Source organism: Canis lupus, chromosome 3 (genome assembly GCF_048164855.1).
Source record: "Canis lupus baileyi chromosome 3, mCanLup2.hap1, whole genome shotgun sequence".
In the NCBI taxonomy this organism is placed as follows: Eukaryota; Metazoa; Chordata; class Mammalia; order Carnivora; family Canidae; genus Canis; species Canis lupus.
Genome location: NC_132840.1, coordinates 46,912,823 through 46,939,561, shown reverse-complemented (window position 1 = coordinate 46,939,561; position 26,739 = coordinate 46,912,823). Strand labels below are relative to the sequence as shown.

General features: G+C 41.5%; 1 protein-coding gene and 1 pseudogene across 6 annotated transcripts in view; one reads left to right on the top strand and one right to left on the bottom strand.

The window, feature by feature from the left end:
* NT5M (5',3'-nucleotidase, mitochondrial) overlaps nucleotides 1-1,352 on the bottom strand; it is a 39,965-nt gene extending 38,613 nt beyond the window's left edge. For 2 of the 6 annotated variants that reach the window (XR_012028256.1, XM_072820840.1), the window contains exon 1: nucleotides 943-1,351. Coding sequence is in view for 5 of the 6 variants with exons in the window: in XM_072820840.1 (XP_072676941.1) it covers nucleotides 943-1,212 (270 nt within the window). In the remaining variant the exon portion in view is untranslated. Of the gene's footprint in view, nucleotides 1-942 lie in introns of all 6 variants that reach the window. The other 4 variants (XM_072820841.1, XM_072820837.1, XM_072820838.1 and 1 more) reach the window with 4 other exon arrangements.
* Nucleotides 1,353-24,114: 22,762 nt separating this feature from the next.
* LOC140630501 (RNA-binding protein EWS pseudogene) lies at nucleotides 24,115-26,436 on the top strand (annotated as a pseudogene).
* Nucleotides 26,437-26,739: the final 303 nt, after the last annotated feature.

Sequence of the window (26,739 nt, the reverse complement as noted above, 5' to 3'; positions counted from 1 at the left end):
CCTGGAGACCCGGGATCGAATCCCACGTCGGGCTCCCGGTGCATGGAGCCTGCTCCTCCCTCTGCCTGTGTCTCTGCCTCTCTGTGTGTGTGTGTGTGTGATGACTATCATAAATAAATAAAAATCTTTAAAAAATTATCAAAATAGGCTCTAAGCTCTAATATCATCATCATCAAACTTCTGGTGGTGATCTTATTATGTGGCCAATCAAGGGATGCCAGGACACATCCAGCCTCTTTAAAGTTTGTGCAAGGCAAAAAAAAAACTGCTGTTCCTTTCACGAAATAGTTTAAACTGACAAACTAAGCCATCTGTCTATAAACAAGCCTGGATATTTCTCCTCCATGCATCATGGACTCAGAGACCAAAACACTGCAGGAGTCAGGGGGATGCAGTGGGCCACCAAAGCAAGGGGATAAACCAAGGGGCTGATCCCACCCCTTCTTGACCACCGACTCATCGTGTGATGTCCAGAAAGTCACTCGACTTCTCTGGGCCTCAAATATCATCGGGAGCTATGCATTCATGGAAAAGGACACCAAAGAATGGTACAGACCCTCATCAAATTCGTGAGGATGAAGAAATGAGCATGTGCCTGTCGCAGGGATCAAAGAGGACTTTACTTGCAACGTTTATTTCATTTAAAGAACTTAAAGACTTGCAGCCAAATGCACCAAAAACTAAAAAGTCAGCCAAAGAGAGAGTTCGTATCTTGCGCATCACATCCTCCTGACTTTTGAGAAGCCCTCGGTGACAGCCAACAACCGCTCCTGTGCGCGCCGGGGCCCCTGTTTCGGGAGAGGACCACCCCGAGGCTCGCGGAGGTGACCCACCCAAGGTCGCGCGGGCTCCCGGCCCAGGGCTGGGGAAGGAGGGCCGCAGTCCCGCCGGGCTCGGGGGGGCTCGGGGCCCCGCGGCTGGGCCGGGGCGGGGGATGCTCACGCTCAGGCCGGGCTGCAGGAGGCCGTACTGCTCCGACAACCAGAAGCCGCGCCGGTCCTCCAGCGCGATGAAGGGCTGGTCGGGGAAGCGCGCGCGGAACTTCCTGAGGAAGCCGCCCTCGAAGTCGGCCAACACGCCGTCCATGTCCACCAGCACCCGCAGGGCGCGGCCGGCCCCCCGGCCCGCCGGCCCGCCCGACCGCCAGCGCCTCCCCGCCGGGAACGCCGCGCCGCGGGGCCGCCGCGCACACCAGCCGCCCAGCCGGATCATGGCCCCTGACGCTCGCTCGCCGCAGGCGCCGGGGCCTGGGCAGCGCCACCCCGCGGGGCCGGGCCGGGAGACATGACCGCGGGAAGCGGGAAAGAAACCCCTGCCGGCCGGGGTGCGCGGGAGCGCGGGGAGCGCGGGGAGCGCGGGCGGCGCGGGCGGCGCGGGGGGCGCGGGGGGCGCGGGGAGCGAGCGCGCAGGCTCCGGCCCCAGAGCGAGGCTGCGGCACGCGCCGCGGCGGAGGCGGGGCTCGGGGGCGGGGCCTTGGGGCCAACCCGCAGTCCAGGCTCCCCGGACCTCTCTGGCCGCAGCGGCCGCGCACCCCGCAGGTGGAGCAAGCCGGTGTCACTGGGCGCTTACCAAACCTGACAAGGTTCCCGCCGTCCTGGAATGTACCTTGTAGAAGCGGAGACTGACGAAAAGCAAACAAGCGTACAAAACCGGCACGCACACCCCTCCCCCCCAAAAAAAATTCAGAGAATGACAATCGTGTGAAGAGACCAAAACAGGGTGATGGAGAGCCTCCCTGCTTTATAGTGAACATCTGGGAAGAAGCTGATGTTAATAGGACAAATAAGTACCTTGCAAACATCAGAAAGCCTTAATATTGGCGATTTTCAAATAAATCTATACATATATATATTGCTTTGTACCCTGGTATTGCTTTAAAAAATAAAAAACAGGAAAAATAAAAAAAAAAAAACAAAGCAGGATGACGTGATGATGGAGAGGTGGGGAGACTGACAGGGTGGTCAGGGAAGGCCTCTTGCAGGAGGTGATGCTGGAGCAGAACCGGAAATGATGAGAATAGAGGGTGCGAAAATCAAAGACACCAGATGGGAAAAAAAAAAAAAGACACCATATGGGCCAGACAGCCAGCAGCAAGCTCAAAGGCCTCAGAGAGTGGAGAGGCCAATGAAGCCACAAATTTTCATTCTTATATTTCTTTGGCACGGACTTGCTGAACGTCTCCTATGTGCTTGGTGGCAGATATCAAGCAGTGAACAAAGTCCCCACCCTCGTGGAAGGGACATTTTTGGGTCTGTCTGAAATTATGGTGAAGCAAGGGTAGGGTAGTCCACTCTTAGACCAGAGAGATAGGGCCACAAGGAAGCAGTGTGGCACAGTTGAAAAGTACTTGGGCTGTGGCGTCCCACCGACCCACGCTCCAGCTGAAACACATAGTAGCTCCTCAGCACCCTCGCAGAACTGGTTACTCTCCTGGCACCTCCTGGATTCAAGGGAACAGACTAGGTCTCATTCATCCCAGCGCCCTGAGTGAATGAATGGGATCCCTGCAGGAACGTTTTCTGGTTATTCTCTGACCCTTAGCTAAGACTTCCCACTGCGTATCAGAAGTTTCTTTTATTGCTGAATTCTATTTAATTGCATGAATATATGTCAGTTTGTCCACTCTCCCATTGATGCACATTGAGCTGTTTCTAGTTTGGGGCTATTATGAATAAAGCAACTATGAACTCATACAAGTCTTTGTGTGGATTTTTTTTTTCTCTTGAGTAAACACCTAGAAGTGGGATCACTGAGTTCTAGAAAAAGGTATGTATTTAGTTTTATAAGAAACTATCAGACACTGAGGAGGGCACTTGAGGAGATGAGCACTGGATATTATACTATATGTTGGCAAATTGAATTTAAATTTAAAAAATAAAAATAAATTTTAAATCTTAAAAAAAGAAAGCCAAATTTTTTCAAACTGTGCCATTTTAAACACCCACAAGCAATATATGAGAGTTCTGTTTGGGGACGCCTGGTGGCTCAGCAGTTGAGTGTCTGCCTTCAGCCTAGGGAGTGATCCTGGAGTCCCGGGATCGAGTTTCCCATCGGACTCCCAGCATGGAGCCTGCTTCTTTCTCTACCTATGTCTCTGCCTCTGTGTGTGTGTGTCTCTCATGAATAAATAAATAAAATCTTTAAAAAGAGAGAGAGAGAAAGAGTTCTGTTTGCTCCACATACTCCCCAACATTTGATGTTGTCAGTCTTTTTAGCTATTCTGATGGGAGTGTTGGTGGTATCCCATTGCATTCTATTTTGCATGCATCGCCATGTTTTGTTTTTAATCTTTAAAATGATTTACTTTATTGTTTATTTGTGGGTTTTTATTTTTTGCCTTCCCCCTTTGGAATGTATGTTGCATAGGGGTAAAACCTTATCTGGTGTGTTTAGTTATATGTCCCTAGTGCTTAGAACAGGGCCTGGCATATAGTATGTATTCAATAAATTCATTTGTGCATGTATTCAACAAATAGTTTTTGTGTGCCTTGAACAGAGCAGATATTACTAAACCCATTTGACAGGTGAGAAGACTGGCATCAAGAGACCAGAAGCACAGCCAGGTTCAACATAGCTGATAATAAATGGTAATCAGAGCTAACATATATGGATGCCTATGTACTCTGTGTCAGGCACTATCTAGGCTCTTTGTGGGAATTGTCTCACTTAACCCCACAAAGTTGCCATGAGGAATACTAATTTAAGCCATCTTAATGGATAAAAGCACTGAAGCACTGAGAGATTAATAACTTGCCCCTTGGTGTGGTCATTTGAAACAAATGATTTTGATACTTCTCCCATCACGAGATGGAGCTGAATTCCTGTGCCCTTGGATGTAGGCTGGATTTACTTATGCATTTCTGATCAATAACATGGTGGAAATGCTGACTTGTGACTTCCAAGAATAGGTCATAAAAGGCATTGTAGCTTCTCTCTCTCTCTCTCTCTCCTTCTCTCTCTCCTATTACTCTCCCTGCTATGTCTGTGGACACTCATGTAGCCCCATGGAGAGGTCCCCATGTTAAGGAACTCAGGCCTCCTGCCAACATCCAGAAAAGAACTAAGACACCCACACCCCCACACACCCCTCATAGTCATGTGAGTGAGCCATCTTAGAAACAGACCCTTCTGCCCTAGTCAAGCTTTCAGATGAGGCTGCCTCAAGTAATATCTTGACAACAGTCTCATGAGAGACTCTGCTCAGAACCTCGCACCTCAGCTGCTCTCTGATTTGTAACTCAGAAATTGTGAGATAAGCGTTTGTCATTTCAAGCCTCTAAATGCCCCCTTTGGGAGCAATTTCACACAAAATAGATCACAAATACACTAAGTCACTAGTAAACGTTAGAACAGAGATTCAGTTTTGTCCAGTTAGACTCCAACTGCAACAATGTGCATAATGATATTTATCTGTAAATGAGTGTCTCTCACGCTCCAGACTCTGTGAAATGGTCTCCATGCATTAGTAACTTTGATTAGAGTCTGGTGCCTGATCTTTGCACTGTAATGCAGCGACTGGGGGTGTGGGCTCTGGAGTCCAACTACTTGGGTTTTATTTATTTCATTTATTTATTTTTTAAGGATTTTTTAAAATGTATTTACTTGAGATAGGAGAGAGAGAGAAAGCACAGAGAGAGAGAGAGAGAGAAGCAAACTCCTCACTGAGTAGGGAGCCCGACGTAGGGCTCAATCCCAGGACCCCAAGGTCATGACCTGAGCTGAAGGCAGACACTTAACCAACTGAGCCACCCAGGGGCCCAAACCACCTGGGTTGCTTTTTTTTTTTTTTAGATTTTATTTATTTATTCATGAGAGACATGGAGAGAGGCAGAGGGAGAAGCAGACTCCCTGTGGGGAGCCTGACATGGGACTCGATCCCAGGACTCCAGGATCATGCTCTGGGCCAAAGGCAGGCACCAAACCGCTGAGCTACCCAGGGATCCCCACCACCTGGATTTTAATCCTGACTCTGGTACTTACCAGTTACGACACTCTGATATGTCTTTAAATATCACTTAGGTTAGATTTCCTCATTTGCAAAATGGGAATAATAGTAGCACCCACCTCATAGTGTTCTTGTGGAATTATGTGACTTTTTACACTTACAGTGTTTGGAAATGGGTCTTGCACATAGTAGACACTCAATGTATATCAGTTGTATTACCTTGATAGCTGTTGATACTGTGTTACCTGATAGTTGTTTCCTATCAATCATGGTGACCTACACACAGCATGCAAGCACTTTATCTTGTTGTATCTTCACGATGACCCTATGAGGTAGGCATCAACATTTTACAAGGTACATAGCCTCAGAGGGGCGAAGTAACTTTTCCCAGGTCACAAAGCTAGTAACTAACACAGATGGCCTGTGACAAGCCCATATGACTTCAAATCAACCCTTCCCATCATATGATCTTCCAGTCTCTGCATTAACCTAGATTGTCCACTAATTGGTTAGGGTAGACAAAGAACTGCCAGGGTCACCTGGGTGGTTCAGACAGTTAAGTGTCTGACTCTTGGTTTCAGCTCAGATCATGCATGATCTCAGGGTCATGGAATCAAACCCTGCATGGGGCTCCACGCTCAGCAAGGAGTCTACTTGAGATTCTCTTTCTCACTCTCCCTCGGCACCGCTACCTTCTTTCTCACTAAAATAAACAAATAAATCTTTAAAGAGAAAAAAAGAACTCACACTTATTGAGGGCTTACTGTGTGCCAGGCACTGTGCCAAAGGCTTTCCATATGTTCTCTCATCCACTTACAGACCAAAGCAATGATTCACTACATATTTCCCCAGGTTCCTCCCTATGCTTGGCACACAAAAGGCATACAAAAAGTTCTTGTGGAATTAAAAATAGCCCAAAGTGTACAAAAGTTTATTTTTATGATAGAAAGGATTATTTTGCCCTACTGGTTGTGGACCTCACATGCCAAAAATATTGTCTTTAGATGAAATAGATAAGGATCTCTTGACTGGCACTCCTACCACTTGGGCCTGTGTCTTCTTCCACTGCCCAGACTAGTGTTTACTGGCAATTCCTCTCCACCAACCTGGTGCTCGTAAGAAGAAAGCTCAACATCTCCATAGTGGTAGGCGGGCAGAAGGTTGGATCCACTCAGTGTTCTTGCTCTCTCTACAGGGTATAGCTGCTTGTACTTGTCCGGACCCCTGTGCTGGTCTACACTGAGGTACATGTGACCCCCTTAGCCTTTTTCGGTGGCCTGCTTGCCCTAACTGTTGAAGACTGTGGTGCTGGCCTTTTGCCTCTTCACAAAGTCTCCACACTGCAGCCTCCATGTTCTGACCACTCTGGTTGCAGCACTGGGGATTCATGAGTCACGGCATAGCCTATGCAAGAATCTACCTCAGGTCCACTTAATGCTAATTACCTCCCTCAGATATTGCAGGACTCCCAGTGAGGGGCGGCATTGACCTTGCACTGAGTGAAGATGATCTGTCTCAGAGGAGGCTTAATCTCTTCCCTGTTGATGCCAGGGGGCTCTGGGAATGCTGTGGTTTCCAACTGACCTGACCCTTGAGACTTCTGATTCAGGATGAGAAGAAGCCAGAGCCAGTATCTGACTGCTTCCCTATCTAATACCAATCCAGATACCACAACATGCCTACTAGAACAGCTAAAATTGAAAAGACGAAAAATTCTGTATGCAGCAAGAACATAAAACAACAATAAATCTCACACATTACTAGTAGGCTTATAAAATGATGCAACAGCTTTGGGAAATAGTTTGGCAGTTCCTCAAAAGTTAAACTTAGTTACCATATGACCCAGAATATCCACTCCTTGGTATAAACCCAAGAACATTGAAAAACTATATCCACATAAGAACTTACACAGGAATATCCATAAGGGAATTATTCACAATAACCAAAACATGGTAACAACCCAAATATCTATCAACTGATGAACAGATAACAAAATGTGGTATATCCATGCAACAGAATAGTATTCAGCCTTGAAAAGGAAGGAAATTATAACACATGCTACAATACAGATGAACCTTGAAGACATGCTAAGTTAAAGAAGCCAGACATAAAAAGTCACATACTGCATAATTTCATTTATATGCAATGTGCAGATTAGGTAAACCCATAGAGATAGAAAGTAAATTAATGGTTGCCAGGGGATAGAAAGAGGCAGGAAGGAATGAAGAGGAACTGTTAATGGTAATGTGATTTCTTTTTAGTGTGAAGAAAATGTTCTAGAATTAAGTAGTGATGATGGATGCACAATCTTGTGTATATGAGAAATAGCTGAATTATACAACTAAATTGTAAAAGGGTGAGAGATTATGGCATATGAGTTATATGTCAAAAAGAAGAAAAAGCATACTATGCCCTGAGTATGTATGTTTCATAACTTCCTTAGAAACAAAGTAGATAGAAGATACCATGAAATTTATAGTCCAGTCTGTTTTTACATAAAAATTAAAGTCTCAAAGATTTTAAATACTAAGACATTTGAGTGTGTTGATTAGATTATATTTTGTTTTAGGATTTTAAAAGTTATTTTTGCCTTTTTCCTCATCTTGGGGGAAAGAATTCATTTTTCACCATTTAGAATCATTTTAGTTGAGACACCTGGGTGGCTCAGCAACTGAGCACCTGTCTTCGGCTCAGGGCGTGGTCCCGGAGTTCCACGATGAAGTTCCACATCAGGCTCCCTGTTGGGGCCTGCTTCTCCCTCTGCCTGTGTCTCTGGCTCTCTCTGTGTGTCTCTCATAAATAAATAAATAAATAAATAAACAAACAAACAAACAAACAAACAAAATCTTTTTTAAAAGAATCATGTTAGCTGTAAGCTTTTTGTAGACACTTGTTAAAATCTGATTAAGAAGTTCTTTTCTATGCCTAGTCTACTGAGTTTTTTAAAATAATGAATGCATGTTGAATATTGATAAATGCTTTCTCTGCATGCATCAGTTTATATGATCATATAGTTTCTCTTCTTCAAGTTGTCAATATGATGGATTACATTGATTTTCAAACAATGAACAACTCATGCATTCCTGAGATAAACCCTACTTAGTCATGGTATGACTTTTTTATCTATTGCTGAATTCAGTTTCATAATATTCTGTGGAGGCTTTACGTGCTTATGTTCATGAAGGATACTAGTCTGTAATTTTCTCAAAAGTTTAAATTGTTGACTTAAGAACTTCTTTTATAATGTAATGTGTAATGCTATACTATTTCCTCTAAGCACTGCTTTAGCTGTATCTCATAAATTTTGACATACTGTGTTTTAATTTCCATACAGTTAAAAATGTTTTCTATTTTCCCTTGAGACTTCTACTTCAACCCATAAACTGTTTTTTTAATTAATTTATTTATTCATGAGAGACATGGAGAGAGAGAGAGGCAGAGACACAGGCAGAGGGAGAAGCAGGCTCCATGCAGGGAGCCCAACGTGGGACTCTGTCCTGGGTCTCCAGGATCACGCCCTGCGCTGAGGCGGCGCTAAACCGCTGAGACCCTGGGCTGTCCCCATAAACTGTTTAAAAGCATGTTCCTCCATGTCCAAGTATGTAGAAAGTTTCCAGTTATCTTTTCGCTCTTGATTTCTTCTTTAATTCCGTTATTTAGAGAACATGCTTTATATCACTCCAATTCTTTTAAATTTGATAGGGTCTGTATTATGACCCACTATATGGCATGTCTTGGTGAATATCCCATGAGCACTTGAAAAGAATGTGTATTGTGTTGTTATCAGGTGAAGTGTTGTATTAAATATCAATTAGATACAGTTGATGGTGTTGTTCAATTTTCCCATTTCCTTGCTGATTTTATGTCTACTTGTTCTATCAATTACTTATAGAGCAATATTAAATAAAGTCTCCAACTATAATTATGGATTTGTCCATTTCAGCTCTTTAAATCAATTTTGCTTCGTATATTTTGAGGTTTAGTTTAAACATACATAAGATTGTTAGGTCCTCTTGATGAATTGACTCTTTCAGTATTATCTTTTTATTTCTGTTAATTTTCCTTGTAGGATATATCACTACAGAATCTACAAACACTGTAAGAATAGTAAGAGAATTCTATGAACAACTCTGTACATAATTTTACTATGTTTGATATTAATACAGCCACCTCCAAATTTCTTTTGATTAGTGCTTTCAAGGCATATCTTTTCCCATCCTTTTACTTTTTATCTTTGCATTAACTTTTAGGTGAGATTCTTGTCACTTGGATCTACTTGTTGATCCATCCTGAAAATCTCAATTCTCTCATCGGTATGTTTAAACCATTTATATTTAATATAATTATACATGTGATTGGATTTAGGCCTACCATTTTTTGTTTGTTTGTTTCCTCTGTTTTTCCATCCTCTGCTTTTTATTTCCTGCCCTCTTTTGGAGTATTTGAATTTGTTTAGTATTTTTAATGTTTCTATTGAGTGTTTTATTTACTTATCAGTCATTACAATACATAAGGATTACAATATATATTTAACTTTTCATATGCTACTAGGAATAAATATTTTACCACTTCAAGTAGAATATACAAGCCTTACCACTATTAGGTCCATTTACCCTCCACTTTTCTGTTGTAATTGTTACATTTTACATCTACAAACACTGAAAACCCCATTAGACCTTATTATAAATGTTTTGACATCACCATAAGTACACTCTTTAATCCCCATCACCTATTTCCCCTCTCTCCCTACCAATCTCCCCTCAGTTAAGAGTCTATTTCTTGATCTCTCTCTCTTTTTCCTCTGCTCATTTGTTTCTTAAATTCCACATATGATTGAGATGATATGGTATTTGTCTTTCTCCGATTGACTTACTTAGCTTAGCATTATACTCTCTAGCTCTATCCGTGTTGCTGCAAATGGCAAGATTTCATTCTTTTTATGGATGAGTAATATTCTTTTTTATAACTATAACATATTTCTTTATCCATTCATCTTTCAGTGGATTCTTGGGCCACTTCCATAGTTTGGCTATTGTAAATAATGCTTCAATAAGCATAGGGGTGCATGTAACCCTTTGAATTAGCGTTTTTGCATTTGGGGGGTAAATACCCAGTAGTGAGATAATTGGATCATAGGGTAGTTTTATCTATTTTTTTTGAGGAACGCCCATACTGTTTTCCACAGTTGCTGCACCAGTTTGCATTCCAACCAACAGTGCAAGAGGGTTCCTTTTTTCTCCACATCCTTACCAACACTTGCTGTTTCTTCTGTTGTGGATTTTAACCCAGCTGATAGGTGTGCAGTAATATCTCATTGGAGTTTTGATTTGCATTTCAAAATGATGATGATGATGATGAGTGATGTTGAGCACCTTTCATGTGTCTGTTGGCCATTTAGATGTCTTCTTTGGAGAAATGTCTGTTCATGTCTTCTGCCCATTTTTTAATTGGAATACTTGTTTTTTGGATGTTGAGTTGTATCCATTATTTACATATTTTGTATACTAGCCCTTTATTGGATATGTCATTTGCAAATATCATCTCCCATTCAGTAAATTGTCCTTTAGTTTTGTGGTTGTTCCCTTGCTGTGCAGAGCTTTTTATTTTAATGTAGTACCAATAGTTTGTTTTTGCTTTTGTTTCTCTTGCCTCAGTATACATATCTAAAAAAATGTTGCTAGGGCCAATGCCAAAGAAATTAATTCCTGTGTTCCCTTCTAGGATTTTTATGGTTTCAGGTCTCACATTTAGGTCTTTAATCTATTTTGATTTTATTTTTGTGTATGGTGTAAGAAAGTGGTCCAGTTTCATTCTTTTGTATGTTGCTGTCCAATTTTCCAAACATTACTTGTTGAAGAGTCTGTATTTTCCCCATTGGATATTCATTCTCCCTTTGTTGAAGATTAATTGACCAAATAGTTGTGCATTTATCTCTGAGTTTTCCTTTTTATTCCACTGACATATATGTCTATTTTTATGCCTATAGCATACTGTTTTAATTACCACTGCCTCTAAGTCTGGAGTTGTGATACCTCCAGCGTTGTTTTTCTTTTTCAAAATTGCTTTGGCTACTTACAGACCATATTACAAATTTGGCTTTCGAGCATTATATATACTTTAAAGAATTTAAGAGGAAAAACTAGTCTATTGGCTTTACCTAGATAGTCACCATTTCTGTTACTCTTCCTTCATTCCTAAAGTTACAAGTTTCCCTCTGGTAACCCTTCCCTTTCATCTAAAGAATTATCTTTGGACTTCTTTTAGATCAGGTTTGCATGTGACCAATTCTTCATTTTCTTTCTTCTGAGAATGTCTTTTTTCTGGCTTCATTTTTGAAGGGTATTTTTGTGGGATGTAGAATTAGGTGCTGGCAGTTCTTTTCTTTAAGCACTTAAAAAATGTTGTACCACTGTCTTCTGACCTCTGTGTTTTTTGATGAGGAATTTGAAATCACTCTAATCATTTTTTTCCTATATGTTGTGCTTTGTTACTCTTTGGCTGCTTAGAATATTTATTATTTTTCAAAGATTTATTTATTTATTTATTTATTTATTTATTTATTTATTTATTCATGATAGACGTAGAGAGAGAGAGAGGCAGAGACACAGGAGGAGGGAGAAGCAGGCTCCATGCCGGGAGCCCGACGCGGGACTCCATCCAGGAACTCCAGTATCAGGCCCTAGGCCAAAGGCAGGCGCTAAACCGCTGAGCCACCCAGGGATCCCAGAATATTTATTTTTGTATTTTATTTTCAGTTATTTAATTATGACGGGTCTGAGGATAGATGTTTGAATTCATCTTGTTTGGATTTTGATGAATTTTTTTCAATCTCTCAATTTAAATCTTTTGCCAAATCTGGAAAGTTTTAGGCCATTATTTCTTCAAATACTTTTTCTGCATTGTACTCTTCCTACTCTTTTTCTGGAATTCTAATGACATAAATGTTACACCTGATTGTTCTACAGGTCCTTGTAGCTCTGTTTATTTAGGTGGCTTTTCTCTCTCTTTGTTCAGCTTAAACTATCTTCATATTCATAAACCCTTTCCCCTCCCATCTTCATTCTGTTATCCATCCCATGCAGCATTTTTTCTTTTAGTTATTTTATTCTTCCATTCTACAGTTTCTTTTTGGTTCTTTTTCAAATCTTCAATTTCTCTCCTGTAACTGCCTATCTTTCCATTTGTTTCAAGTGTGCTCATCTTTATTTCTTGGAGCATGGTTATAATGAATTAAAATCTGTCTAATAATTCCAACGTCTGTGTCATCTCTGAGTTGACATGATGACTGCCTCTTCTCCTGTTAGAATTTGACTTTTTTGGGGTATCTGGGTGGTTCAGTTGGTTAAGCGTCTGTCTGCCTTTGCTCAGGTCATGATCTCCAGGTCCTGGGATTAAGCTATGCATCAGGCTCCCAGGGAGTCTTCCTCTCCCTCTCCCTCTGCCCCTCCTTACCACTAATGCTTTTTTCTCTCTCTCAAATAAATAAATAAAATCTTTTTTTAAAAAGGAATTTGACATTTTTATGGTTCTTAACATGTCAAGCAATTTTGGATTGTATCTTGAACATTTTGAATATTGTGTTTTAAGACACTGGGTCTTATTTAAATCCTGTGGAAAATGTTGATTTTTTTTGTTTGTTTGTTTTGCTTTGTTTTAGCAGGCCATTGATCATGTTAGCTCTAATTCACCATTTTTTACCAACCTTCTGTGCACTACAACTTCATTAGTTCTATTTTCAAAGCTGTTGCAGGGCTATTCAGATCTGTCCTGTATGTGCACCTCCTAGTTGTCAGTCTCAGACCTGGGAAGTGGTCTACCCCATAGTTAAGTTTCCAAAGACTTTGATGTACAGTTTAGGGTCCAATTCACACATTCATTACTTGGAGATGAGATCATGAATTCATACACCACTTTATGGGATCACTTTTTTGGTGTCTATGATTTCCTTAATACTTTCTAATCTCGGGTATATGCCTTGGTGTAGTTCACTTCATATTTCTTTGTGTTTGGAGTTTGTTGAGTTTCTTGAATCTGTGGGATTATGGCTTTCATTAAATTTAGAAGGTTTTCAGCCATTATTTCTTCAAATATTTTTCTGCTTCCTGACCACAATGCTATGCTGCAAATTCTATTATTGCCTCTATGTTATGTATGATTGGAGTTCCTATGGTTGGAAAAACAAAGACACATCATAACTAAATTGCTCAAAAACAATAAAAAAGAAAAAATCTTAAAAGCCTTCAGGAAAATAAAGACACGTTATCTACAGAGGAACAAAGATAAGGATGACAGCAGACTTTGTGTCAGAAACAATGTAAGGGACATTTAAAAATGGAAAAATGACTTGAATAGATTTTCCCAAAGAATATATATTGATAGCCAATAAGAATATGAAAGGATGCTCAATATCACTGATTGTTAGATAAATGCAAATCAAAACCACAATGAGATACCATCTGACACCCATTGGGAAGGCTATTATAAAATTTTTTTTTTAAATAGAAAATAACAGGGATCCCTGGGTGGCGCAGTGGTTTGGCGCCTGCCTTTGGCCCAGGGCGCGATTCTGGAGACCCAGGATCGAATCCCACATCGGGCTCCCGGTGCATGGAGCCTGCTTCTCCCTCTGCCTGTGTCTCTGCCTCTCTCTCTCTCTCTCTCTCTCTCTCTCTGTGACTATCATAAATAAATAAATAATTTTAAAAAAAAAATAAATAAATAAATAAATAGAAAATAACAAATGAATAAAAAAAAGAAAATAACAAATGTTGGTGAGGATATAAAGAAATAAAAATTCTGTGTACTGCTAGTGGGAAAATAGTATAGAAATACCTCAAAAAATTAAAAAATAGAACTACTATATAATCCAGCAATTCTACTTCTGGGCATATATCCAAAAGAATTGAAAGCAAGGACTTGAACAGATATTTGTACACCTATGTTCAGCAGCATTACTAATAATAGCCCAAAGGTAGAAGTAATCCACAAGTCCTTCAATGAATGAATGAATAGGCAAAAGGTAGTATATTCAGACAATGGAGTATTATTCAGCCTTTAAAAAGGAAGAAATTCTAACACTTGCTACAACATGGATAAATCTTGAAGACATTATGCTGAGTGAAATAAGCCAATCACAAAAAGTCACTCAATATAAGATTCCATTTACATGAAATATCCAGAAAATAGGCAAACTTATAAAGACAGAATGTAAATTACTGGCTGCCAGGAGTTGTGGGGAGGGTAGAATTAGGACCAATTGGTAATACATATGGGGTTTCTTTTTGGGATGATAGAAACACTCTGGAATTAAATAGGGGTGATGGTTGTGCAACACAGTGAACATACTAAAATCCACTGAATACACTAAATACACTTTAAAATGGTGAATTTCACTAAATGAATTATGTATTTTTTTAAATGACTGTAAAAATAGAATAAAAGAGGGATCCCTGGGTGGCGCAGCGGTTTGGCGCCTGCCTTTGGCCCGGGGCGCGATCCTGGAGACCCGGGATCGAATCCCACATCAGGCTCCCGGTGCATGGAGCCTGCTTCTCCCTCTGCCTGTGTCTCTGCCTCTCTCTCTCTCTCTGTGACTATCATAAATAAATAAATAAATAAATAAATAAATAAATAAATAAAATTAAAAAAAATAGAATAAAAGAAAACAGATTTATAATACATAAAGCTTCAAGGAGAAATTCACAATCATTGTCAGAGATTTTTAAATATCTATCAAAAACTGATAGAATAAGTAGACAGAAAACCACTAAGGATATGAAAGACTTGAACAATACTGTCAACCAAGTTGACCTCATTAATATTTTTATAACACTCTACATACCAGCAGTAATGTATGCATTCTTCTCCAGTGCACCTGGAACATTTATCAAGATAGGCCATATTCTGGGCCATAAAATAAACTTCAACACATTTAAAATAATTCAAGTCATAAAAAAGTATGGTTTTTGACCATAGTGGAGTTAAATTAGAAATCAAGGACTGGAAGAACTCTGAAAAATCTCCAGGTGTTTGTAACCAAAAGACACTTCTTTTTTTTAAGATTTATTTATTATTAATTATTAATAATATTATTAAACATTAATATTAATTATAATATTAAATAATTATATAATATATTATATATAATAATATTATAATATTAAATATTAATACATATTATTATTTATTCATTCAGAGAGTGAGAGAGAGGCAGAGACACAGGCAGAGGGAGAAGCAGGCCCCATGCAGGAAGCCCGATGTGGGACTCGATCCCGGGTCCCCAGGATCACACCCCAGGCTGCAGGCAGCACTAAACCGCTGCGCCACCGGGGCTGCCCCAAAAAACACTTCTAAATAATCCATGGATCAAAGAATAAATCAAGAGAAAAATGAGAAATATTCTGACATGAATGAAAATTGAAATACAACGTATCAAAATGTGCAGGGGCCATTAAAGCAATGGTGATTATTGAAACAGATATTTCATTCATGAAGATATATAGATGGTAATAAGCACACGAAAAGATGCTAAACATCATTAGTCATCAGGGAGATGGAAAATAAATCCATAATTAGATATCACTTTATAACCACTAAATTGGCTAAAATTAAGAAGACTGGCCATAGCAAATGTTGACATGATGTAGAGGAACTGGAATTCTCATACACTGCTGGTAGAGATGAAAAATTGTACAAACACTTTAGAAAATATTCTGGCAGTTTCTTAAAAAGTTAAACATACAACTATCATACTATCCATTCATTCCACAACCAGGAGGAAAGAAATATGTTCATATGAAAATTTGCACATGGATGTTCATAAAAACTTTATTTGTAATAGCTCAAAAGTGGAAATAACCCAAATGTATCCACTAACATGTGACTACATTGTGTACTACCTAAATTGTGGTACATCCATATAATAGAATATTGCTTAGCAATTAAAAATGAGCAAACTAATGACAAATATAAAACATGGATTAAGTCTTTTTTTTTTAAGATTTTATTTATTTATTCATGAGAGACACAGAGAGAGAGGTAGAGACACAGGCAGAGGGAGAGGGTGCCTGCTTCTCCATGCAAGGAGCCGGATGTGGGACTTGATCCTGGAACTCCAGGACCAATGCTCTGGGTCCAAGGCAAGCACTAAACTGCTGAGCTACCCAGGCATCCCAAAACATGGATAAGTCTTAAAGTAATTATGGTGAATAAAATTAACTCGACAAAAAAGAATATGTATGGCATGATTATGTTCATATAAAATTCTAGGAAATACAAACTAATCTATTGTGATTGAAGCTAATTAGTGGTTGCCAGGGAATTGGGAGATGTGGGGCGGGGAAAGAGATTACAAAAGGTAATTGATAGATTTTCTCTCTTCATTGAGGTGATGATTCCATAGGTGGGTACATAAGTCAAAATGTTTTACCAAATTTCTATCAAACTTTAAATTTGTGGAATTTTTTTGTGGATTATATCTCAATTTAAAAACAAAAGTTTTGGGACGCCTGGGTGGGTTGGTGGTTGGCTCAGGGCGTGATCCTGGAATCCAGGATCAAGTCCCACATCGGACTCCTTACAGGGAGCCTGCTTCTCCCTCTGCCTGTCTCTCTCTCTCTCTCTCTTTCTCTTTCTCTCTCTCTCTCTCTGTGTGTGTGTGTGTGTGTGTGTGTGTGTCATGAATAAATAAATAAAATATTTTTTAAAAGAAAGAGAAAGAAAACCAAAGCTGGAGGCAACACAGTTCTGGACTTCAAGTTATATTTAAAAGCTATAGTCATCAAAAAGCATGGTACTGGCACAAAAATAGACACATAGATCAACAGAACAGAATAGAAAATCCAGAAATAAACTCACAACTATATGGTCAATTAATCTCCAACAAAGGGAGAATGAATATCCAATGGGAAAAACACACTCTTCAACAAATGATGTTGGGAAAACTGGACAGCAACATGCAAAGGAATCAAACTGGACCACTTTCTTACACCATACACAAAAATAAAGTCAACATGGATTAAAGACCTAAATGTAAGACCTGAAACCATAAAAATCCTAGAAGGGAATACAGGCAGCAACTTCTTTGACATCAGCTGTAGCAACTTCTTTCAAGATATGTCTTCTGAGGCAAGGGAAATAAAACAAAAATAAATTATTGGTACTACCCCAAAATAAAAAGCTCTGCACAGCAAGGAAACAATCAACAAAACTAAAAGACAACCTACTGAATGGGAGAAGATATTTGCAAATGACATACCCAATAAAGGGCTACAAAATATGTAAAGAACTGGTACAACTTGGGACTGCTGGGTGGTACAGTTGTTTGGGCATCTGGCTCTCAGTTTCTGCTCAGGTTGTGATCTTGGTTCATGGGACTGGGCCCCAAAGATGGGCTCCAAGCTCAGTGAGGAGTCTGCTAGGGCTTCTCTCTCTCTCTTTCCTTCTATCCCCACCCCCACCAAATAAATCAATCTTTAAAAAACAACAATAACAACAAAAAACAACTGATACAACTCAACACCCAAACAAATAATCTAATTTAAAAATGGGCAGAGGACATGAACAGACTTTTCTCCCAAGAAGACATCCAGAAAGCCAACAGACATATGAAAAGATGCTCATCATCATTTATCATCAGGGAAATGCAAATCAAAACTCCAACAAGATATCACCATACCTATCAGAAAGGCTAAAATCAACAACACAAGAAACAACAGGTGTTGGCAAGGATGCAGAGAAAAAGTAAACCTGTGCCCTGTTGGTTGGAATACAAACTGGTGCAGTCATAGTAGAAAACAGTATGGAGGTTCCTCAAAAAATTAAAAATAGAACTACCTTACAATCCAGCAATCACACTGCTGGATATTTACCCAAAGAATACAAGAACACTAATTCAAAAGGGATACAGGCACCCAGATGTCTATAGCAGCATTATTTTTTAAAATTTTTATTTATTTATGATAGTCACAGAGAGAGAGAGAGAGAGGCAGAGACATAGGCAGAGGGAGAAGCAGGCTCCATGCACCGGGAGCCCTACGTGGGATTCGATCCCGGGTCCCCAGGATCGCGCCCTGGGCCAAAGGCAGGCGCTAAACTGCTGCGCCACCCAGGGATCCCAGCATTATTTATAATAGCCAAGATATGGAAGCAACCCAGGTGTCCATCGATTGATGAATGGATAAAGAAGATAAACAATGAATACTATTCAGCCATTATAAAGACTGAAATCTTGCCATTTGCAACGACCTGGGTGGAGCTAGAGAGTATAATGCTAAACAAAGTAAGCCAGCAGAGAAAGACAAATACTATATGATTTCACTCATGTGGAATTTAAGAAACAAAACAGATAAGCAAAGGGGATTAAGTGAGTGAGAGAGAGATGGGGCGGGAAGAGGCAAAGTAAGAAATAGACATAATAATAGAGAACAATCAGGGCTACTGGGTGGCTCAGTGGTTGAGCATCTGCCTTTGGCTCCAGTCGTGATCCTGGGGTCCTGGGACTGAGTCCCCCATTGGGCTCTTTGAAGGGAGCCTGCTTCTCCCTCCTCCTGTGTCTCTGCCTCTCTGTATGTTTCTCATAAATAAATAAACAAATAAAATCTTAAAAAAAAAAAAGAACAATCTAATGGTTACCAGAGGGGGTAGGGTGGGGGATGTGCTAAATAGTTGATAAGGATTAAGGAGTTCACTTGTCATGATGAACACAGGGTGATATATGGTACTGTTGAATTACTATATTGTACACCTGAAACTAATAAAACATTGTATGTTAACCGAAATAAAAAAAAAAAAAGAATTAGATGCACCCTAGAATGGAAATAGAGTATGGGTGCAAGGAATTAAAGGGACCAATTAACCTTTTGGAACTTTAAAAGTAGAAGTGGAAGGAAAGGATAGTAGATCCTCCAGAAGACAGCTAGGAAAGCTCTTGACTGACCTAGCTCTATACAATGTGAAGCTTGTTGGGATGAGCTTGCACTGTTAACATATAAAGGTCATTCTGCTTTGTAGGATCTCTTATGATGTTGGCATGTACTAGCATCAAAAGAAGCTTGAACTGGATTCTGGCAATAGAGATCATATTCCTATCTCTGCCACTAGTGTGCTATGTGACCTTGGGCAAGTTACAGCTCCTTTCTGGCCTTCATGGACTCATCAGTAACAGGAAGGGGTTGACAAAATTGTCTCAGACAAATCATCTTAAATTCTGTCCATCTTCCAAACAAACAACCAAACAAATCAATTCTGCATGTCACTATGGGTAGAAACTTGGGCCTGATAAAGTGATGGAAGAAGGATGGTAAATCTGGGAATCTAAGGTGCATTGGAGCCAGTAACTCAGATCACTATATTGTAGGAAATAAAGAACTGTTGGAAAGCAGATTACAAGGTAGTAGGGTATATTTTGTCTGGATTCTTTCTTCTCACACTTTCACCCACATGCTCAGTACACCCCAGCTGCTATGGAGGGTTGTTACTGTCCTTCTGATGGAAATTGAAGGCCTTTTTTGGTCCCCACATTTCCCACTTGCCCAGTGTACACAGTGAATGTAAGTTCAGGCTCTGGAATCAAACAGATAAAGATTTCAATCCTAGTTCTGCCAATAACTAGCTGAGTATCTTTGGCCAAGCACCTACATCTCTCTGAGCATCAATTTCCTCTTCTGAACAATGGATAATAGAAATTGTGTCAAACAAGGGTAGGCTAGGTTAAGCTGTGGCAATAATCAACCCCCAAATCTCAGTGGCCTAACGAAAGTTTATTTCTCACTATTGTGGTAGGCAGCCTCTAAAATGGCTCCCAGCAAGCCCTGCCTTCTGGGAGTCATACTTTTGAAAATCCCTGCTTGTGGGTATGGGCTGGACCTAGGTTACAAAAAACTAGGATTTCAGTATTTTTTCTTCTCTCTCTCTCTCTCTCTCTCTCTCTCTCTTTCTCAATCCATTTGGCATGGTATCAGTGGCCTTATGGAGAGGCCCCAATGGCAAGGAACTGAGGGAGATCTCTAGCCGATAATCAGCAAGTGCTGAGGTCCTGAAGCCTATGAGTAGGTCCTGAATCCTTCCAAAAACCACATGAATGAGCTTGGAAGCCAACTGTCTGCCTGTCAAGCCTTCAGAGGAGACCACAGCTCTGTACAACATCTTGATTACAGTCTTGTGGAAAGACTTGAGGTAGACCTACCCAGTTCTGCTGCGACAAAATTCCTGATCCATGGAAATTGTGAGGTAATAAACAGTCAATTGTTACATAGCTGCATGTCCAAGAGGAGTGCTTGGCCCACTCAAGTCAGGGACTCATGCTGATAGAGGCTCCATCTCAATTACCTCTTCCATGATCACCCTGCCAGAGGAGGAATTGCACAATGGCTCTTAACATCCCCACCCCAAGAGCAAAACATGCCACTTTTACTTGTGTTTCATTGGCCAATGAAGTCACATAGTCGCACCTAACTTCAAAAGAGGATGGAAGGAAATAAATGCGATATTTATGAATAGTCCCTATACTTCCCACAATAAAATCTGCCTTGAAGGATTTTTGTGGGAGCCGTTAAAGTGCTGTATCCAGATGCTTGCAGCTACATATCAGAGAAAACACTGTGGGAACTTAAACAAAAGTTGCAACAATCAAGGGAACTTTTTGGCTCATACTTTTTGGCAAAACGTCTAGAGGCAGGATTATTGCAAGTAAGACTGGATTCAGTAATTCAAAGATACATATGACTGATTTCTTTGACTCTCTTCTCCATATTTTGAGATGTCAGCTTCATCCTAAACCTTGCGCCCCTCGGCATTCCATAGTGATTCCCAGAAGCTATAAGCTTCCCTGATCAACGCAGCAGGAAGAGTGGTAGTAGGAGTCCTGAGCTTTCCACTAATTGGCTCAGCCTATGTCATATGCCCGACGTGTCTAGAAGGGAATAGTGATGGCATTCCCTGGGTCACTTGCTCAGATCTCCAAGTCAGTTTCCCCAGAACCACATGGATCTCCAAATAGAAGTGGAGTGTGTGGATAATGCCTACACAAGTGCCCAACATTGTTTTTTCTCAATATTATCTACTATTCCTTTCCTTTTTTTTTTTCCATTATTATTTTTCTACTATTCCTTTAAGTCACTTCACTTGGTAAAACTATTTCAGTGAGGGGCAGATAGCTGGCTCAGTTGGTGGAATGTGCAATTCTTGATCTTGAAGTTGTGGGTTCAAGCTCCCTGTTGGGTGTAGGGATTACTTAAAAAAAATAAAATCTTGGGCGCCTAGGTGGCTCAGTGGAAGAATGTTTGCCTTTGGCTCAGGGCATGATCCTGGGGTCCTGATATTGAGTCCCACATCGAGTTTCCCACAGGGAGCCTGCTTCTCCCTCTGCCCATGTCTCTGCTTCTCTTTCTCTCTGCGTCTCATGAATAATAAAATCTTTTTAAAAAATAAAAAATAAAAATAAAAAAGCTATTTCAGGGGCACCAGGATGGCTCGATAGGTAGAGTGTCTGCCTTTGGCTCAGGTCATAATTTCAGGTTCCTGGGATCAAGCCCCCCACATCAGGTTCTCTGTTCAGTGGGAGTCTGCTTCTCCCTCCCCCTCTGCCCCTGCTCCTGCTCTCTCTCTCAAATTAATAAATACAAAAATTAATAAACACAATCTCTTTCTTAAAAAGCTATTTCAGTGATGAATTTGCAAATATCTACTGGATCTGAAAATGCTTTGCAAATTGAAAAAGCTGGACAAATCTAAGAGATTATTTCTATTGTTATAGACAAGCAGTACTCAACTGAGACACATTAGGATCCTCCTCATTCACCATATTTTAGCCACACTGGCATTTTTTTCTTTTCCAGAAGCATGCCAAGTTTGTTTGGGTCTTAAGGTCTTTTTATACCATGTTTACTACTCTCTCTTGAATTCTATTCCTCTGGATCCTTTTTAACTGGCTCCTCTCATCCTTCAGACCTCAGAAATACTTCCTGACCTTCCTGTACCCAATCACCATGTGACTTCCTTTGTAACATGTATTAACTATCTGAAATGATTTTGTTCATTTGCTTGCTTATTGTCTTGCTCCTCAAAGGAAAACTCTGAGTAGGCAAGGACTTTCTGTCTTGTTCTCAGACACATCCCCAGGATCTGGCACAGGACTTGACACATATTGGCCACAAAGTAGATGTGTATTCAAAGAGAGAAGGAACAAATGATTAAATGTAGCATCTCCACCAACTGCTGTGCCATTGTTTGTTGTAAGATGTGTCTCAAGTAATTCTCAGATTTTACACATGACTAGCAAAAAAAGACACAAATTAGAATATATTCAATGTTATCCATGTAAACTTATCTCTTTCAGTCACTTCATCCTGGAGAGGAAGAGAGAAGGGTAAAATGAGTCTTAGCTGTTTTGAAATGAGTGTAATTTGTCTCATGGCTCCTCTGTGCCAATTCAGCGTGCATCAGAATTACCTGCTTATTTATCTCAGATTACAGAGCACGACCTCAGAGTTGGTGATGCAGTAAATCTAGAGTGGGGGTTCAAGAATTTGCACTTATAAGAACTTTCCAGATAGTGCTGATGCTACTGGTTGTAGAACTGCTTGGGAGACAGCTGTCACAATTTAAATAGGCAACACATTTTATTTTATTTTTTATTTATGAGAGAGAGAGAGAGAGAGAAAGCAGGCTCCATGCAGGGAGCCCGACAAGGAACGATCCCGGGTCTCCAGGATCACGCCCTGGGCTGAAGGCTGCACTAAACTGCTGAGCCACCAGGGCTGCCCAAGGCAACACATTTTAAAGCAGGATTTAGTACCTGTGGCTATTTTGAATTACTGTAATGCTTTACTCCTCCACAACATTTTTAGCTTTCACTAAAATCCAAGTACATCCGTAGAAGTGTATCCTTTAAGTCAAAATATCTGTGTGTTGCAAAAGATCAAAGATTCAGGACCAAATGCTGCCATAGAACATTCAGGGGCATTTCCATCTTAGAGTACAAGTGTTAAAGTCAATTATCTAAATATGTCCCAAATTCACCAATTTATTTATATCCATACTTTTAAGATACAATCATGTAGATTACTACAATGTCTTCCTAAATGGTTCTCTAAGGTCATCCATGTGAAGCCAGGCAACCTTTACTAAATGCAAATCCAATGATGCTACTTGCTTATATAAAAATTCTCATTAGTTTTCCAGTCTTTTCAAGGAAAAGTCCAGTATCTTCTTTAATATTTTATTTATTTATTCATTAAAGACACCAAGAGAGAGGCAGAGACACAGGCAGAGGGAGAAGCAGGCTCCTTGAAGGGAGCCTGATGTGGGACTCAATCCCAGGACCCGGGGATTACACCCTGAGCCAAAGGCAGACACTCAATCGCTGAGCCACCCAGGTGTCCCAAAAGTTCAGTATCTTTAACACAGCTGACTTGATGTGGTCTCTGTCTACCTTGTAGCCCTACCTCATACCACTCCCCTCCAACCATCATGAGCTCCTTTCCTTTCCTCAATGTCAGATAGCAAATTCCCTCCCGCCACAGGGTCTTACCACATGCTGTTCTCTCAGGAAAATTTTGTCCCCCTTACCTTACTAACCTCTACTCCTTCTTCAGAGCTCAGCTTGTCTCGTTTCTTCAAGAAAGCCTTTCCTATTGTTCCCAGGCTAGGTCAGTTTCTTCTGTTGCATGATCCTACAGAACTTTGTTCCATTCCTTCACAGCACTACCCCTTTTTTTCAGGGTCTTTACTTATTATTTTCAGGGAAGAAGGATCACAACTGTTCTTACCAGTGTATTCCTAGCAACTAACAGCACGTTGTAAATGCTAAATAAATATATTGGATGTAATTTAAAATGTATGCTTATTTGCTCAACCCCTACTATGCACCAAGTCCTATGGTAGGCCCTTAGAGGATTCAGAGATAAGACAAATGCTTGAATTTAAGGAGGTCCATGCCAGTTAAGAGCAATGGATATGGTATGGATTTTGGAGACAATTTTCTGCAACAGAGTGGAAGTGTCTATATGAGAGAAGTGTCTATATGAAAGTGCTTTGGTTGTCAATTGGAGGAAGGACATATCAATTCCTATGTACTGTTCTAAGTGTTTTATGTGGCTGAGGTCATTGTAGGAATCTTACAGATGGGGAAAACAGGCAGAGGACTTATTGAAAGTCACACAGCGAGCAAGAGGGAGACGGATGTTGAGAGAATGAGAGGGAAGGAGAGAAAATGGTGTCCACGGATTACAGTACCTACAGCCAAGCTGCAGCCCAGCAGGGCTACAGGGCATACACCGCCCAACCAACTCAAGGATATGCACAGACCACCCAGGCATATGGGCAGCAGAGTTATGGAACCTATGGACAGCCCACTGATGTCAGCTATACCCAGGCTCAGACCACTGCGACCTATGGGCAGACCGCCTATGCAACTTCTTATGGACAGCCTCCCGCTGGTTATACTACTCCAATTGCCCCCCCAGGCATACAGTCAGCCTGTCCAGGGGTATGGCACTGGTGCTTATGATACCACCACTGCTACGGTCACTACCACCCAGGCCTCCTATGCAGCTCAGTCTGCATATGGCACTCAGCCTGCTTACCCAGCCTATGGGCAGCAGCCAGCAGCCACTGCACCTGCAAGACCACAGGATGGTAACAAACCCGCTGAGACTAGTCAACCTCAATCTAGCACAGGGGGTTACAATCAGCCCAGCCTAGGATATAGACAGAGTAACTACAGTTATCCCCAGGTACCTGGGAGCTACCCCATGCAGCCAGTCACAGCACCACCATCTTATCCTCCTACCAGCTACTCCTCTACACAGCTGACTAGTTATGATCAGAGCAGTTACTCTCAGCAGAACACCTATGGGCAGCTGAGCAGCTATGGACAGCAGAGTAGCTATGGTCAACAAAGCAGCTATGGACAGCAGCCGCCCACTAGTTATCCCCCCCAAACTGGATACTACAGCCAGGCTCCAAGTCAATATAGCCAACAGAGCAGCAGCTACGGGCAGCAGAGTTCATTCCGACAGGACCACCCCAGTAGCATGGGTGTTTATGGGCAGGAGTCTGGAAGATTTTCTGGACCAGGAGAGAACTGGAGCATGAGTGGCCCTGATAACCGGGGCAGGGGAAGAGGGGGATTTGATCTGGAGGCATGAGCAGAGGTGGGCGGGGAGGAGGACACGGTGGAATGGGCAGCACTGGAGAGCTGAGGTGGCTTCAATAAGCCTGGTGGACCCATGGATGAAGGACCAGATCTTGATCTAGGCCCACCTGTAGATCCAGATGAAGACTCTGACAACAGTATAATTTATGTGCAAGGCTTAAATGACAATGTGACTCTAGATGATCTGGCTGACTTCTTTAAGCAGTGTGGAGTTGTTAAGATGAACAAGAGAATCGGACAACCCATGATCCATACCTACTTGGACAAGGAAATAGAAAAGCCCAAAGGTGATGCTACAGTATCCTATGAACACCCACCAACTGCTAAGGCTGCTGTGGAGTGGTTTGCTGGGAAAGATTTTCAAGGAAGCAAACTTAAGGTTTCTCTTGCTCGGAAGAAACCTCCGATGAACAGCATGCGGGGTGGTATGCCTCCCCATGAGGGCAGAGGGATGCCACCACCACTCCGTGGAGGTCCAGGGGGCCCCATGGGTCGCATGGGAGGCCGTGGAGGAGACAGAGGTGGCTTTCCGCCAAGAGGACCCCGGGGTTCCCGAGGGAACCCATCCGGAGGAGGAAATGTCCAGCTCCGAGCTGGGGACTGGCAGTGCCCCAATTCGGGGTGTGGAAACCGGAACTTCACCTGGAGAACATAATGCAACCAGTGTAAGGCCCCGAAGCCCGAAGGCTTCCTTCCACCACCCTTCCCGCCCCCGGGCGGTGACCGTGGCAGAGGCGGCCCTGGTGGCCTGCGGGGAGGAAGAGGTGGCCTCATGGACCGCGGTGGTCCCGGTGGGATGTTCAGAGGTGGCCGCGGTGGAGACAGAGGGGGCTTCCGTGGTGGCCGGGGCATGGACCGAGGTGGCTTTGGCGGAGGAAGACGAGGCGGTCCTGGTGGGCCCCCTGAACCTTTGATGGAACAGATGGGAGGAAGAAGAGGCGGGCGTGGAGGACCTGGAAAAATGGATAAAGGCGAGCACCGTCAGGGGCGCAGGGACCCGCCCTACTAGACGCAGAGACCCCGCAGGGCTGCCATGACTACCAGATTTATTTTTTAAACCAGAAAATGTTTTAAATTTATAATTCCATATTTATAATGTTGGCCACAACATTATGATTATTCCTTGTCTGTACTTTAGTATTTTTCACCATTTGTGAAGAAACATTAAAACAAGTTAAATGGTAGTGTGCCGAGTTTTTTTTCCTTCTTTTAAAGATGGTTGTTTAAAGACTAAACAATGGGAACCCCTTGTGAGCATGCTCAGTATCATTGTGGAGAACCAAGAGGGCCTCTAACTGTAACAATGTTCATGGTTGTGATTTTTTTTTAAATAAAATTCCAAATGTTTATTAAAAAAAAGAAAGAAAGAAAGAAGAAAGAAAGAAAGAAAGAAAGAAAGAAAGAAAGAAAGAAAGAAAGCCACACAGCGCTTAAGTAGTAGGGAAGGGATTTGAATCCAGGCTACCTGCCTGGCCCCAGTCTTCCTGACAGGTAAAAGCCTCATGGAAGAGGCGGCAATTAAGCCAGGCTTGAAGGATCTGGCCAGGTGGAAAACAGGACTGCCATTCCAAGCGAAATCCGGGAAATATGCGCCTAATTACAAGTTTCGTTTCTTCCTTTGCCCGGAGCCCCATTAAAT